We start from the raw sequence: 16,884 nt of genomic DNA, 5'->3' as shown, positions 1-16,884 counted from the left end.
TTGTTCATATTTTGAATGATAGAAATCTGAAATTATTACTATCAGTAGTACCAGCAAGCATTCAGAAATAAAATGAATTTGTATTTCTTGCTGATTGATGTCACTGAGGTCTCTATGTCAAACTAATAAAGTAGAAAGTGTGGACTTCCAGGGTGTTGCCAATTTTGACTTGGTTTGTCACTTCATTGAGTTTGTGCTTTCTCTAGATCTGTTCATGTAATCTACTCAGTTTATTCAATGTAGCAAAAGACATGCTGTATTCATGCATGTGTAGTTTCCAATTTTTATTACAATAGTCAGAGTAAGTCATTGAAGTTGCTGTGTGGTGAAGATTATGTCGGACCTTCAATTTGATAGGAATTTTCCAGGTTTTTCACCTATTGTACATAATCCTATTTGTCTATTACTAACACCAGAGATACTGCAAATTAATGGAGCTGTATTCTCTATACAGGAATTGCATTATTTATCACCTTGTTTGATCTGAAGTTCTTCTCGAGCTTGGCCCAAAACAAATCCTGTCTGTATTCATCCTCTTCCCATTTGAAGTATGGTCTGTTAGCGCTCAGGAAGAGCCGTACAAGATAGGGAAGTTGGTCGTCTTCAACATCCTCCTTGAAGATCAGAATAACTTTGTCCAGTTTGGTTTCATTGATATGTTCTAAGGCCAAGCGAATCTTGGTCATAAACCATTGCTCTTCCACCGACTCGTTGCTGATCACAAGAGCAGTCTTGAAGCTGTTTTCCAGGGCATGATGGATAGCGTCTACTAAGTACATACCAATGTGAAGATAGTCGTCACCCCAGAGAATGCTTTGAAACTGAGGAAATCTTTCTTCCATGGCTGGTCTCATGACATTGTTGACCCAGTCTTCATCCCCATCAGAGAACATGACATTAAGCTGGTGCCTATAGTCTTCTGGTTGTTGATTGTCTTCCACTTCCTCATATCCCACGATGGCCAGCTTCAGGAGATAGAGCCGGAAGCGAACCCACCAGCGTCTATAATATACAACTATGGCGACATAACCCACAATGACAAGGGCCAAGGAAACTGATACTATAAGAGTCACATTTAAGCTACAGAATTCTTCAGGATTAAAGAGTAGAAAAGGATGATTGACTAAAGTTTCAAAGGATGATCTTGAGCAAATCGTGTTATTCTGTTGCATTAGGACAACATTGCTTAGCTCAACCCAGTTTCTGAACCACGCTAAATCGCATGTGCATGAGAGTGGGTTTTGTGATAAATCTAAGTGTATAGTGGTAGGAAATAATGTACCAGAAAATATGGTGCTGAGGTGATTCTCAGATAGAAATAGTTTGAAGAGATTAGGTGTGTCATTGAAGAGTGTGAGTGGCAAAGACCTGACTGAACTCTTTTCGAAGAAAAGAGTTTTGAGACTGTGGAGACCATATAGTGCATGCGCAGATGGCTCTTGAATTTGGTTTCCCCGGAGATACAATGTTGTAAGGGAAGTCAAATTTTGAAACAGTCCTGGTTTCAGTATATTGATCTCAGAGTCAGAGAGATCCAGTGATGATAGGTTTCCCTGTGAACTGAAGGTTCCAGGTTCCAAGTTGTTCAAGGAATTTCCCCGCAGGTAAAGCCCCTGAAGCACTGCTTGACCAGCAAACAAGGAATGGTTTGTTTTGTAATCAAACAAACTTTTGCTATCCAAATTGTTGAAACTTAAGCTTAGTTCTTGCAGTGATACAGCTCCAGTAAACTGATAAGTTGAATTCAGTGTAAGTTTTGTGTATGACAGATCCAGTATTTTTAGATTTGTCATATCACGGAAAACTTCACTTAACAGAGAGGCGACTTCTGAGGTCAGATACAGCTCCTGCAGATGAGGTGTTTGTGTAAATGCAAATGGAGAATATCCTCCAATTTTGTTGTGAGACACAATTAGAACTTTGAGATTTTGTAGTCCCCATAACACACCGTTAGGAAGTTTATCTAGACTGTTGAAAGAAATGTCTAGAGTGAGCAGAGTTTCAGTGGTCCAGGTTCTGTACGTGAAGGAGAGAATCAGGTTATTGGAGAGATCAAGGTGTTGTATCTTAGACAGCTGCATGAAGGAGCCAGGATCCAACATGATGATCTCATTGTGGGAAATTTTCAAATTGAGGAGGTTTTCATTGCAGTGAAATGAACCCAGTGGGAGAGAAGAAATGTGATTTTCAGATATGTCCAGGCTCTGCAATGAATGGAGTCCACAAAAAGATGTGTTTGCAATATTTGTGATCCTGTTCTTCTGTATGCTAAGACTTACTGTGTGATAGAAACCCCAAAATGCATAATGAGGGATATCAACGATTCTATTGCCACTCAACTCAATTTTCAGTATGTGAGGAATGGCAACTTCATCATGCACAGACCTGTTAAGTGGAATTATTTCCTGCAGCAAAGTGCCATATAGTGACAGTTTCTTAATCTTTAAGTTACCCATAAATGCAAGCACCTCAAATTTGTTAATATGATTAACATCAAAGTAAACAAAATTAACAGTCGCAAGGTCTGAGAATACCCCAGTTGTCACTACAGTGATTTTGTTATAACTGAGGTCTAAAACGTGCATGGAGTTGTTTTGTAGTGGAAAAAAAGCATGATGAGGAATGGATTTAATATCATTCCTTGACAAGTTTATTTCAGATATTCTCTTCCACCCTGAGACTGACTGAAAGTCAAATGATTGTATTGAATTTTTCATTAAGATTATAGCCTTTAGCTTTGATAAGTCTTTAATTGCAGTTAAAGGCACAGAAGTAAACAAATTACTGCCTAAATCTACACGATAGAGATTCTTATTAGAACGTAAAAGCCCAGGATGAACTTGTGCCAACTTATTTCCTGAAAGAGATAATATTTTGAGATAAATGAGAGGTGTGAAAGCAGCATTTTCAATATAAAAGATTGCATTCTTCCCCAAATTTAAGGTGATTAGATTCCAGAGGTGTGCAAAGGAGTTATTTTGAAGTTGTGTTATAAGGTTGTATGATAAATCTAATGTGATAGTCCTGTTCGGGAGGTCTTGGGGAACTGACTTCAGATGGCAATGATTGCAGTAGACCTTGATGCTTCGGCTGGTCTCTTCATAGGAGCAGCAGTTGCGTTGGAGAGACATCGTCTGGTTTGGTGGGGAGGCAGCTGACATCGACAGTAGGAACACCACCCACAGCATCAGTAGAATGCAGCACAGAGCACATATTGAGGAGTGCATCCTTATGGCAGTCATGGTGCCCTCAAAATGGTATTACTTTAGCTTCCTGCAAAAATATGACAGCACTAGCAAACTCCGCAGGGAAAGCAAGCTGTTGAATGTACGCAGTCTACAGGAATATCATCAGATTGCTGCGTCAGGAATTCACAGAACTGCAAATAGCACTATGTAGCTGCTTCCAGTTCAAGAGTGCATATATATATATTTCAAATGTGAATGAGTATATAGTCCCAGCAGCATATTTTGCAATGACCTCTTGCAGTTATTGGTACACCTGCATATTCATTAGTGAGGAAAGATTGCTCTGATAGAAGACTGGAATATGTTTGCAGAGAGTATCTAGGCCTATGTAATATGCTCAGATTGCTGGTTGTGAGGTACAAAAATGTCATCTAGTTCTTGAACAGTATCATGTTGTTAGATATTCATATCTCAACTGTCAGTATCCAGTATTACCAAGCTAGTCCCAACAATCACATGCTGACCCAATGGTTGAAATGTCCTTATCTCAGTCTTGAAAGAATAAGTGTACAAGTGTTGTACTCACAGAAAGTTCGCTTAAGTCGATCAGATTGCACTCTTGTGACACCATGCATAAGGGCAATATGAGGTGGCTTTCTCGTTCACTGTATCCCAGTCTGTCTTGCACTAAAGATTGAAGCTTTAGGTTTTTGCGCTATGTGAGTCGAACTGGTATGAGCAGTTTTGTCTGCCATCACGCTGCACCCTTCCGTCTAGCGAGAGGCAAAAACACTGTCCTTAAATTGGACCAGATGTGGAATGGAAGTCTGATTCAAGAAGAAGTCTTGACTCATGTATGCAGAAGATCCCACCACATTCCTCTTCGCAAGGAGTAGGATGCACACTCAAAATGGTCCCTCCCTACACACAGACGACTGATGTTCCAGACCCCTTGTAATTCATCACACCCGCAGGTGATCAGCAAGGGCCAGCAAATTGTATAAATTCTTCACACAATGTGCCACAGGAATGAGTGCATAGGACCATGTTTGTTTTTATGTCTTTAAGCTTGTTCCAGTTACCAGATGCAAAATGGAAAGCTCTAAAGTTAAGTAGCTGTGCGTGCAGGAACAGGTATTAAGCCACGAGTTGCAATGACCTCACACAGGAATTGACAGTGACAGTAATATTTTTGTAAGGTCCGTGATTGATGGTCGGTTGACATGACTACAAGGTACACTGCATGTCTCACTATTGTGTCTCCTGTGGGGAGGTAGTCAGTGTATGAAATATAGGCGTAATTCTAGAATGTGTTCTCTAACACAGAAATGTTATTGCGCAGTCAGAGCAGATTCATTCGCCAAATAAATCATTTATGAGACTTTCAGTTTTTGGTAGAGGCAGGGCTGTAAACTGTAGCTTTGATATCTAATACCCGGTATGTGTATTCAATAAAGATTACTTTGCGAATCCTGTGCTATATTGATGGAGATTTAATTTCATGAATACCATCAGGTCTGTTGTATCACATAAAATTTTACCATATAAAATTTTTACAATAAGGCCTAAAATATGAGGAGATCTGGAAACATTTTTGTTAAATCTATTTTTCACATTTTGTGTACTTAACAATACTTAACATCGATTATACGAATCGGGGGGGGGGGGGGGGGGGAGGGGGGGCATTTCATGAAGGAACATGTCAGATAAAATATCTGACAAGTCAATTATATCCGACAAGTTTTGAGAAATTCTTTAGTCAGATTGGCTGGTTTCTCTGAACTTGTCGGATATAATTGACTTGTCGGACATTTTATCCGACAAGTTCCTTCATGAAATGCCCCCCTGGAAGTGGTATTTGGTGCACCGGAAGTGTGCCCCTCTCAGCCGATTTGCATGTGGTCTGAGCAAGTGGTGATTCTCTGTCTATGAACAGATTTAGAGGGGCCTATTAAAGTCAAAGCGTTTCAGGAGCACTCCTCGGCCCAGCTTTGTGTATAAATGGGGTATAAGTGGCCTCTCAAGGGTTTGCTTTATGGAGAATAGGGTCCCTCATTTATGTCACACAAGGGCTAAATAGAGGAAATACATAAAGTGACCATATTTTTGTCTTTCACGCTATTCCCAAAACTCAGCACATTGATGCCAAAAAGAACATTTCTGGTAACAAGTAGGAACCAGTAAAATAAATTTATTCTTTAAACTGATATTGACACAGTTCAAGTTTAATGAACAAAACCAATGATACATCTTACAGCTTCCATTCATATAATTTTAGATTTTTAAAAAGGGTACATTCTACAATATGTACCCATGCAAATTTGATTCAAGCCTACATACAATTATAGGCAGCAGATATATATCATGGTGCACTCGTGTACTGCAGCTTTTGAAATATATTTGGCGACGTCTACCATTATTGTTTACATCAACATGCTCTTTGCTGACAAAATGCATAGTGAGTTGTGAAAGTGAAGATCTTGCATCGATTTTTGTGGGCATCAGGTAGTAGTTTATTAACTAATCCAGCATAGTAACTGATCCATCATACCCTCACATATACTAATGTAGGTACTCAGACACATACATTGCATCAAATTTCCTTCCAAATTGCTTACCTTCAGACATTTCAACATCCCGAAACATCCCCAAATGTAACAATGAAGGGGTTGAAGTATACACATCACTACATGTGGTACTACAATGGGCTACATCAGTACATGTGTATGTATATGTACATGTATAAAGCATTGAGTCTCCCGTATCCGGCCAAATCCCTTATCCGGATGAGCCCTGGTCCCGACTTGTCCGGATACGAGAGGTTCAACTGTACATGTATTGTAACATGAGAATAGAGTACTAGTGCCCATTTCACATTACACCCTGTATTCAGGTCTCACAGATTTAAGTTGCACAATTAGCCCTGCTAATTTGGTCTGTGAGACTTGGCTGCAATGAAATTAGATATTTTGCAGGTATGATTGAACAGGTGAATGTCTTTCATGATAGTAGAAATAAGTATGATGAGGACGATTACTCGTCACCATTTATCAAACATTATACATACAGAATGTTTCAAAGTACTTAACATTCCACAGCATGCAGTACATTGGACCACTTATTACCGTATGACATACATACATACTGTATGTGGCATACTATGTCTTACAAATATACACATCTAATGTAATCAAGTAAGTTGTTCCAAATGTATGTATGCATAATCAACACCAATGTTTGTTTGTTTTTCCAGTACAGGTGACTGAAACTACTTGGATGAAAATATTTGTGAAGTAACTTTTTTTAAATGATTTTTTTTTTTTTTTTTTTTTTAATGATCCATCAGGCCACACTGTATTCACATGCTGGTCTAGAAATATGCTGATATAAATATGTGTTCTATTTTTACCCTTTGAAATAATGTTGCTTAAAAGAAATAATTTTTCATATTTTGAATGATAGAAATCTGAAATTATTACTATCAGTAGTACCAGCAAGCATTCAGAAATAAAATGAATTTGTATTTCTTGCTGATTGATGTCACTGAGGTCTCTATGTCAAACTAAATCTCTAAAGTAGAAAGCGGTGTGGACTTCCAGGGTGTTGCCAATTTTGACTTGGTTTGTCACTTCATTGAGTTTGTGCATTCTCTAGATTTTTTTTTGTGTAATCTACTCAGTTTATTCAATGTAGCAAAAGACATGCTGTATTCATGCATGTGTAGTTTCCAATTTTTATTACATTAGTCAGAGTAAGTCAATGAAGTTGCTGTGTGGTGAAGATTCACCTTCTATTTGATAGGAATTTTCCAGGTTTTTCACCTATTGTACATAATTCTATTTGTCTATTACTAACACCAGAGATACTGCAAATTAATGGAGCTGTATTCTCTATACAGGAATTGCATTGTTTATCACCTTATTTGATCTGAAGTTCTTCTCGAGCTTGGCCCAAAACAAATCCTGTCTGTATTCATCTTCTTCCCATTCCAAGTACGGTCTGTTAGCGCTCAGGAAGAGCCGTACAAGATAGGGAAGTTGGTCGTCTTCAACATGCTCCTTGAAGATCAGAATAACTTTGTCCAATTTGGTTTCATTGATATGTTCTAAGGCCAAGCGAATCTTGGTCATAAACCATTGCTCTTCCACCGACTCGTTGCTGATCACAAGAGCAGTCTTGAAGCTGTTTTCCAGGGCATGATGGATAGCGTCTACTAAGTACATACCAATGTGAAGATAGTCATCACCCCAGAGAATGCTTTCAAACTGGGGAAATCTTTCTTCCATTGCTGGTCTCATGACATTATTTACCCAGTCTTCATCCCCATCAGAGAACATGACATTAAGCTGGTGCCTATAGTCCTCTATTTGTTGATTGTCCTCCACTTCCTCATATCCCAAGATGGCTAGCTTCAGGAGATAGAGCCGGTAGCGAAACCACCAGCGCTTATAGTATATGACTATAGCCATATAACCCACAATGACAAGGACCAGGGAAACTGATACTATAAGAATCACATTTAAGCTACAGAATTCTTCAGGATCAAAGAGTAGAAAAGGATGATTGACTAAAGTTTCAAAAGAGGATCTTGAGCAAACAGTCTTATTTGATTGCATAAGGACAACATTGCTTAGCTCAACCCACTTTCTGAACCATGCTAAATCGCATGTGCATGAGAGTGGGTTTTGTGATAAATCTAAGTGTATATTTGTAGGAAATAATGTACCAGGAAATATGGTGCTGAGGTGATTCTCAGATAGAAATAGTTTAAAAAGATGAGGTGTGTCATTGAACAGTGTGATTGGCAAAGACCTAACTGAACTCTTTTCAAAGAAAAGAGTTCTGAGACTGTGGAGACCATACAGGGTATTTCCAGATGGCTCTTGAATTTGGTTACCCCTTAGATACAATGTTGTCAAGGAAGTCAAACTTTTAAATAGTCCTAGTTTCAGTACTTTGATCTCAGAGTCAGAGATATCCAAGGATTTCAGGCTTGTCAGTGAACTGAAGGTTCCAGGTTCCATGTTGTTCAAGGAATTTCCCTGCAGGTACAGCCCCTTGAGTACTGCTTGACCAGCAAACAAGGAATGGTTTGTTTGGTTATCAAACAAACTTTCACTTCCTAAATTGTTGAAACGCAAATGAAGTTTTTGCAGTGACTCGGCTGCAGTAAACTGATGTGTGGAATTCAATGCAAGTTTTGTATATGACAGATCCAGTATTTGTAAATAAGTCATGTCACGGAAATTTTCACACAGGTAAGACGCTTTTTCTGAGATCAGATACAACTCCTACAAATTTGGTGTGTGTGCAAATAAAAAAGGAGAATATCCTCTAATCTTGTTGTGAGACACAGTTAGAACTTTGAGATTTGTGAGTCCCCTTAACATGCTGTGAGGAATTTTATCTAAACTATTGAAAGAGATATCTAAAGTGAGCAGAGTTTTAGTGGTCCAAAGTCTGTAATTGCAGGAGAAAATCATGTTATTGGATAGATCAAGGTGTCGTATCATAGACAGCTGTATGAAGGAGCCAGGATGCATTATGAGAATTTTATTATGGGAAATGTTCAACTGGAGGAGGTTTTCATTGCAGTGAAATGCACCCAGTGGGAGAGAGGAAATATGATTTTCAGATATGTCCAGGATTTGCAATGAATGAAGTCCACAAAAAGATGTGTTTGCAATATTTGTGATCCTGTTCTTCTGTATCAAAAGACTTACAGTGTGATAAAAACCATTAAACGCATAGTGGGGGATTTCAACTATTTCATTGCCAGTCAACTCAATTTTCATTATGTGAGGTATGGGAACTGTATCACATGTAGACTTGTTCAGTGGAATTATCTCCTTAAGCAAAGTGCCAATTATGGTCAGTTTCTTAATCTCTAAGCTTCCCATGAATGCTAGCACTTCAAATTTGTTAATATGATTAACATCAAGTAAAAGTGAATTAATGGTTGTGAGGTCCGAGAATACCCCAGGTGTCACTTCATTTATTTTGTTATACTTGAGGTCTAAAATGCGCAGGGAGTTATTTTGTAATGGCAAAAAAGCATGATGAGGAATGGATTTAATATTATTCAATGACAAGTTTATTTCAGATATTCTCTTCCACCGTGAAACTGACTGAAAATCAAAGGATTGTATTGAATTTTTCATTAGAATCAATGTCTCTAAGTTTGATAAGTTTTTTATTGCAGTTACAGGTACAAAAGTAAACAAGTTATTTCCTAAATCTATGAGACCGAGATTCTTATTAGAACATAGTAACCCAGGATGAATTTGTGTCAACTTATTTCCTGAAAGAGATAATATTTTTAGATGAATGAGGGGTGTGAAAGCAGCATTTTCAATATGAAAGATTGCATTTTTCTTCAAATTTAAGGTGACTAGATTCCAGACGGGTGCAAAGGAGTAATTTTGTAGTTGCGTTATAAGGTTGTATGATAAATCTAAAGTGATAGTTCTGTTCGGGAGGTCTTGGGGAACTGACTTCAGATGGCAATGATTGCAGTAGACCTTGATGACTCGGCCGGTCTCTTCATAGGAGCAGCAGTTGTGTTGGAGAGACATCGTCTGGTTTGGTTGGGAGGCAGCTGACATCGACAGTAGGAACACCACCCAGAGCATCAGTAGAATGCAGCACAGAGCACATATTGAGGAGTGCATCCTTGCGGCAGCCATGGTGCCTTCAAAATGGTATTACTTTAGCTTCCTGCAAAAATATGACAGCACTAGCAAACTCCGCAGGGAAAGCAAGCTGTTGAATGTACGCAGTCTACAGGAATATCATCAAATTGCTGCATCAGGAATTCACAGAACTCCAAATAGCAGTATGTAGCTGCTTCTAGTTCAAGAGTGCGATATATTTGAAATGTCAATGAGTATATAGTCCCAGCAGCATATTTTGCAATGACCTCTTGCAGTTATTGGCACACCTGCATATTCATTAGTGAGGAAAGATTGCTCTGATAGAAGACTGGAATATGTTTGCAGAGAGTATCTAGGCCTATGTAATATGCTCAGATTGCTGGTTGTGAGGTACAAAAGTGTCATCTAGTTCTTGAACAGTATCAAGTTGTGATATTCATATCTCAACTGTCAGTATCCAGTATTACCAAGCTAGTCCAACAATCACATACTGACCCAATGGTTGAAATGTCCTTATCTCAGTCTTGAAAGAATAAGTGTACAAGTGTTGTACTCACAGAAAGTTCGCTTAAGTCGATCAGATTGCACTCCTGTGACACCATGGCATGCATAAGGGCAATATGAGGTGGCTTTCTATATTTCACTGTATCCCAGTCTGTCTTGCACTAAAGATTGAGGCTTTAGGTTTTTTGCGCTATGTGAGTCGAACTGGTATGAGCAGTTTTGTCTGCCATCACGCTGCACCCTTCCCTCTAGCGAGAGGCAAAAACACTGTCCTTAAATTGGACCAGATGTGGAATGGAAGTCTGATTCAAGAAGAAGTCTTGACTCATGTATGCAGAAGATCCCACCACATTCCTCTTCGCAAGGAGTAGGATGCACACTCAAAATGGTCCCTCCCTACACACAGACGACTGATGTTCCAGACCCCTTGTAATTCATCACACCCGCAGGTGATCAGCAAGGGCCAGCAAATTGTATAAATTCTTCACACAATGTGCCACAGGAATGAGTGCATAGGACCATGTTTGTTTTTATGTCTTTAAGCTTGTTCCAGTTACCAGATGCAAAATGGAAAGCTCTAAAGTTAAGTAGCTGTGCGTGCAGGAACAGGTATTAAGCCACGAGTTGCAATGACCTCACACAGGAATTGACAGTGACAGTAATATTTTTGTAAGGTCCGTGATTGATGGTCGGTTGACATGACTACAAGGTACACTGCATGTCTCACTATTCTGTCTCCTGTGGGGAGGTAGTCAGTGTATGAAATATAGGCGTAATTCTAGAATGTGTTCTCTAACACAGAAATGTTATTGCGCAGTCAGAGCAGATTCATTCGCCAAATAAATCATTTATGAGACTTTCAGTTTTTGGTAGAGGCAGGGCTGTAAACTGTAGCTTTGATATCTAATACCCGGTATGTGTATTCAATAAAGATTACTTTGCGAATCCTGTGCTATATTGATGGAGATTTAATTTCATGAATACCATCAGGTCTGTTGTATCACATAAAATTTTACCATATAAAATTTTTACAATAAGGCCTAAAATATGAGGAGATCTGGAAACATTTTTGTTAAATCTATTTTTCACATTTTGTGTACTTAACAATACTTAACATCGATTATACGAATCGGGGGGGGGGGGCATTTCATGAAGGAACATGTCAGATAAAATATCTGACAAGTCAATTATATCCGACAAGTTTTGAGAAATTCTTTAGTCAGATTGGCTGGTTTCTCTGAACTTGTCGGATATAATTGACTTGTCGGACATTTTATCCGACAAGTTCCTTCATGAAATGCCCCCCTGGAAGTGGTATTTGGTGCACCGGAAGTGTGCCCCTCTCAGCCGATTTGCATGTGGTCTGAGCAAGTGGTGATTCTCTGTCTATGAACAGATTTAGAGGGGCCTATTAAAGTCAAAGCGTTTCAGGAGCACTCCTCGGCCCAGCTTTGTGTATAAATGGGGTATAAGTGGCCTCTCAAGGGTTTGCTTTATGGAGAATAGGGTCCCTCATTTATGTCACACAAGGGCTAAATAGAGGAAATACATAAAGTGACCATATTTTTGTCTTTCACGCTATTCCCAAAACTCAGCACATTGATGCCAAAAAGAACATTTCTGGTAACAAGTAGGAACCAGTAAAATAAATTTATTCTTTAAACTGATATTGACACAGTTCAAGTTTAATGAACAAAACCAATGATACATCTTACAGCTTCCATTCATATAATTTTAGATTTTTAAAAAGGGTACATTCTACAATATGTACCCATGCAAATTTGATTCAAGCCTACATACAATTATAGGCAGCAGATATATATCATGGTGCACTCGTGTACTGCAGCTTTTGAAATATATTTGGCGACGTCTACCATTATTGTTTACATCAACATGCTCTTTGCTGACAAAATGCATAGTGAGTTGTGAAAGTGAAGATCTTGCATCGATTTTTGTGGGCATCAGGTAGTAGTTTATTAACTAATCCAGCATAGTAACTGATCCATCATACCCTCACATATACTAATGTAGGTACTCAGACACATACATTGCATCAAATTTCCTTCCAAATTGCTTACCTTCAGACATTTCAACATCCCGAAACATCCCCAAATGTAACAATGAAGGGGTTGAAGTATACACATCACTACATGTGGTACTACAATGGGCTACATCAGTACATGTGTATGTATATGTACATGTATAAAGCATTGAGTCTCCCGTATCCGGCCAAATCCCTTATCCGGATGAGCCCTGGTCCCGACTTGTCCGGATACGAGAGGTTCAACTGTACATGTATTGTAACATGAGAATAGAGTACTAGTGCCCATTTCACATTACACCCTGTATTCAGGTCTCACAGATTAAAGTTGCACAATTAGCCCTGCTAATTTGGTCTGTGAGACTTGGCTGCAATGAAATTAGATATTTTGCAGGTATGATTGAACAGGTGAATGGCTTGCATGATAGTAGAAAGAAGTATGATGAGGACGATTACTCGTCACCATTTATCAAACATTATACATACAGAATGTTTCAAAGTACTTAACATTCCACAGCATGCAGTACATTGGACCACTTATTACCGTATGACATACATACATACTGTATGTGGCATACTACGTCTTACAAATATACACATCTAATGTAATCAAGTAAGTTGTTCCAAATGTATGTATGCATAATCAACACCAATGTTTGTTTGTTTTTCCAGTACAGATGACTGAAACTACTTGGATGAAAATATTTGTGAAGTAACTTTTTTTAAATGATTTTTTTTTTTTTTTTTTTATGATCCATCAGGCCACAGAGTATTCACATGCTGGTCTAGAAATATGCTGATATAAATATGTGTTCTATTTTTACCCTTTGAAATAATGTTGCTTAAAAGAAATAATTGTTCATATTTTGAATGATAGAAATCTGAAATTATTACTATCAGTAGTACCAGCAAGCATTCAGAAATAAAATGACTTTGTATTTCTTGCTGATTGATGTCACTGAGGTCTCTATGTCAAACTAAATCTCTAAAGTAGAAAGTGTGGACTTCCAGGGTGTTGCCAATTTTGACTTGGTTTGTCACTTCATTGAGTTTGTGCATTCTCTAGATTTTTTTTTGTGTAATCTACTCAGTTTATTCAATGTAGCAAAAGACATGCTGTATTCATGCATGTGTAGTTTCCAATTTTTATTACATTAGTCAGAGTAAGTCAATGAAGTTGCTGTGTGGTGAAGATTCACCTTCTATTTGATAGGAATTTTCCAGGTTTTTCACCTATTGTACATAATTCTATTTGTCTATTACTAACACCAGAGATACTGCAAATTAATGGAGCTGTATTCTCTATACAGGAATTGCATTGTTTATCACCTTATTTGATCTGAAGTTCTTCTCGAGCTTGGCCCAAAACAAATCCTGTCTGTATTCATCTTCTTCCCATTCCAAGTACGGTCTGTTAGCGCTCAGGAAGAGCCGTACAAGATAGGGAAGTTGGTCGTCTTCAACATGCTCCTTGAAGATCAGAATAGCTTTGTCCAATTTGGTTTCATTGATATGTTCTAAGGCCAAGCGAATCTTGGTCATAAACCATTGCTCTTCCACCGACTCGTTGCTGATCACAAGAGCAGTCTTGAAGCTGTTTTCCAGGGCATGATGGATAGCGTCTACTAAGTACATACCAATGTGAAGATAGTCATCACCCCAGAGAATGCTTTCAAACCGAGGAAATCTTTCTTCCATGGCTGGTCTCATGACATTGTTGACCCAGTCTTCATCCCCATCAGAGAACATGACATTAAGCTGGTGCCTATAGTCCTCTGGTTGTTGATTGTCTTCCACTTCCTCATATCCCAAGATGGCTAGCTTCAGGAGATAGAGCCGGTAGCGAAACCACCAGCGCTTATAGTATAGGACTATAGCCATATAACCCACAATGACAAGGGCCAAGGAAACTGATACTATAAGAATCACATTTAAGCTGCAGAATTCTTCTGGATTAAAGAGTAGAAAAGGATGATTGACTAAAGTTTCAAAGGATGATCTTGAGCAAATTGTGTTATTCTTTTGCATTAGGACAACATTGCTTAGCTCAACCCACTTTCTGAACCATGCTAAATCGCATGTGCATGAGAGTGGGTTTTGTGATAAATCTAAGTGTATAGTGGTAGGAAATAATGTACCAGGAAATATGGTGCTGAGGTGATTCTCAGACAAAAATAGTTTAAAAAGATTAGGTGTGTCATTGAACAGTGTGAGTGGCAAAGACCGAACTGAACTCCTTTCAAAGAAAAGAGTTTTGAGACTGTGGAGACCATACAGGGCATGCGCAGATGGCTCTTGAATTTGGTTTCCCCTGAGATACAATGTTGTAAGGGAAGTCAAATTTTGAAACAGTCCTGGTTTCAGTATATTGATCTCAGAGTCAGAGAGATCCAGTGATGATAGGTTTCCCAGTGAACTGAAGGTGCCAGGTTCCAAGTTGTTCAGAAAATTTCCCTGCAGGTAAAGCCCCTGAAGCACTGCTTGACCAGCAAACAAGGAATGGTTTGTTTTGTAATCAAACAAACTTTTGCTATCCAAATTGTTGAAACTTAAGCTTAGTTCTTGCAGTGATACAGCTCCAGTAAATTGATAAGTTGAATTCAGTGTAAGTTTTGTGTTTGACAGATCCAGTATTTTTAGATTTGTCATATCACGGAAAACTTCACTTAACAGAGAGGCGACTTCTGAGGTCAGATACAGCTCCTGCAGATGAGGTGTTCGTGCAAATGCAAATGGAGAATATCCTCCAATTTTGTTGTGAGACACAGTTAGAACTTTGAGATTTTTTAGTCCCCATAACACACCATTAGGAAGTTTATCTAGACTGTTGAAAGAAATGTCTAGAGAGAGCAGAGTTTCCGTGGTCCAGGTTTTGTACGTGAAGGAGAGAATCAGGTTATTGGAGAGATCAAGGTGTTGTATCTTAGGCAGCTGCATGAAGGAGCCAGGATCCAACATGATGATCTCATTGTGGGAAATTTTCAAATTGAAGAGGTTTTCATTGCAGGGAAATGCACCCAGTGGGAGAGAAGAAATGTGATTTTCAGATATGTCCAGGCTCTGCAATGAATGGAGTCCAACACAAAGATGTGTTTGCAATATTTGTGATCCTGTTCTTCTGTATGCTAAGACTTACTGTGTGATAGAAACCCCAAAATGCATAATGAGGGATATCAACGATTCTATTGCCACTCAACTCAATTTTCAGTATGTGAGGAATGGCAACTTCATCACGTACAGACCTGTTAAGTGGAATTATTTCCTGCAGCAAAGTGCCACATAGCGACAGTATCTTAATCTTCAAGTTACCCATAAATGCGAGCACCTCAAATTTGTTAATATGATTAACATCAAGGTTAACAAAATTAACAGTCTCAAGGTCTGAGAATACCCCAGTTGTCACTGCAGTGATTTTGTTAAGACTGAGGTCTAAAGCATGCATGGAGTTGTTTTGTAGGGGAAAAAAAGCATGATGAGGAATGGATTTGATATCATTCCTTGACAAGTTTATTTCAGATATTCTCTTCCACCCTGAGACTGACTGAAAGTCAAATGATTGTATTGAATTTTTCATTAAGATTATAGCCTTTAGCTTTGATAAGTCTTTAATTGCAGTTAAAGGCACAGAAGTAAACAAATTACCGCCTAAATCTACACGATAGAGATTCTTATTAGAACGTAAAAGCCCAGGATGAAATTGTGCCAACTTATTTCCTGAAAGAGATAATATTTTGAGATAAATGAGAGGTGTGAAAGCAGCATTTTCAATATAAAAGATTGCATTCTTCCCCAAATTTAAGGTGATTAGATTCCAGAGGTGTGCAAAGGAGTTATTTTGAAGTTGTGTTATAAGGTTGTATGATAAATCTAAAGTGATAGTCCTGTTCGGGAGGTCTTGGGGAACTGACTTCAAATGGCAATGATTGCAGTAGACCTTGATGCCTCGGCTGGTCTCTTCATAGGAGCAGCAGTTGCGTTGGAGAGACATCGTCTGGTTTGGTGGGGAGGCAGCTGACATCGATAGTAGGAATGCCACCCAGAGCATCAGTAGAATGCAGCACAGAGCACATATTGAGGAGTGCATCCTTGCGGCAGCCATGGTGCCCTCAAAATGGTATTACTTTAGCTTCCTGCAAAAATATGACAGCACTAGCAAACTCCGCAGGGAAAGCAAGCTGTTGAATGTACACAGTCTACAGGAATATCATCAGATTGCTGCGTCAGGAATTCACAGAACTGCAAATAGCACTATGTAGCTGCTTCCAGTTCTAGAGTGCATATATATTTCAAATGTGAATGAGTATATAGTCCCAGCAACATATTTTGCAATGACCTCTTGCAGTTATTAGCACATTTGCATATTTATTAGTGAGGAAAGATTGCTCCAGAAGACTGGAATATATTTGCAAATAGTATCTAGGCCTATGTAATATGCTCAGATTGCTGGTTGTGAGGTACAAAAGTGTCATCTAGTTCCTGAACAGTATCAAGTTGTGAT

The 16,884-nt window shown here is 38.7% G+C and overlaps 4 protein-coding genes across 4 annotated transcripts in view; 1 reads left to right on the top strand and 3 right to left on the bottom strand.

Annotated features, from left to right (window-relative positions):
- The window catches only part of LOC140235039 (cilia- and flagella-associated protein 337-like), a 151,086-nt gene that overhangs the window by 76,160 nt on the left and 58,042 nt on the right, over window positions 1–16,884 (top strand). The window lies entirely within an intron of this gene.
- On the bottom strand, window positions 447–3,823 carry LOC140234828 (uncharacterized). Its single transcript, XM_072314867.1, has 2 exons — window positions 3,805–3,823; window positions 447–3,259 (listed from the first exon to the last, which is right to left on the bottom strand). The coding sequence occupies exons 1-2, from the start codon at window positions 3,821–3,823 to the stop codon at window positions 447–449; spliced, it is 2,832 nt and encodes a 943-aa protein (XP_072170968.1).
- On the bottom strand, window positions 7,079–9,883 carry LOC140235237 (uncharacterized). Its single transcript, XM_072315269.1, is given in 1 exon segment — window positions 7,079–9,883. A coding segment is annotated over 1 exon segment (2,796 nt). The 5' UTR covers window positions 9,875–9,883.
- Window positions 13,689–16,494, bottom strand: LOC140235238 (uncharacterized). Its single transcript, XM_072315270.1, is given in 2 exon segments — window positions 13,689–15,464; window positions 15,466–16,494. Coding segments are annotated over 2 exon segments (2,796 nt in total). The 5' UTR covers window positions 16,486–16,494.

The sequence above is a fragment of the Diadema setosum genome, chromosome 11, assembly GCF_964275005.1.
Source record: "Diadema setosum chromosome 11, eeDiaSeto1, whole genome shotgun sequence".
Taxonomy (NCBI): domain Eukaryota; kingdom Metazoa; phylum Echinodermata; class Echinoidea; order Diadematoida; family Diadematidae; genus Diadema; species Diadema setosum.
The sequence above is the reverse complement of the archived record's forward strand: the minus strand, read 5'-3'. Positions and strand labels throughout refer to the sequence as shown.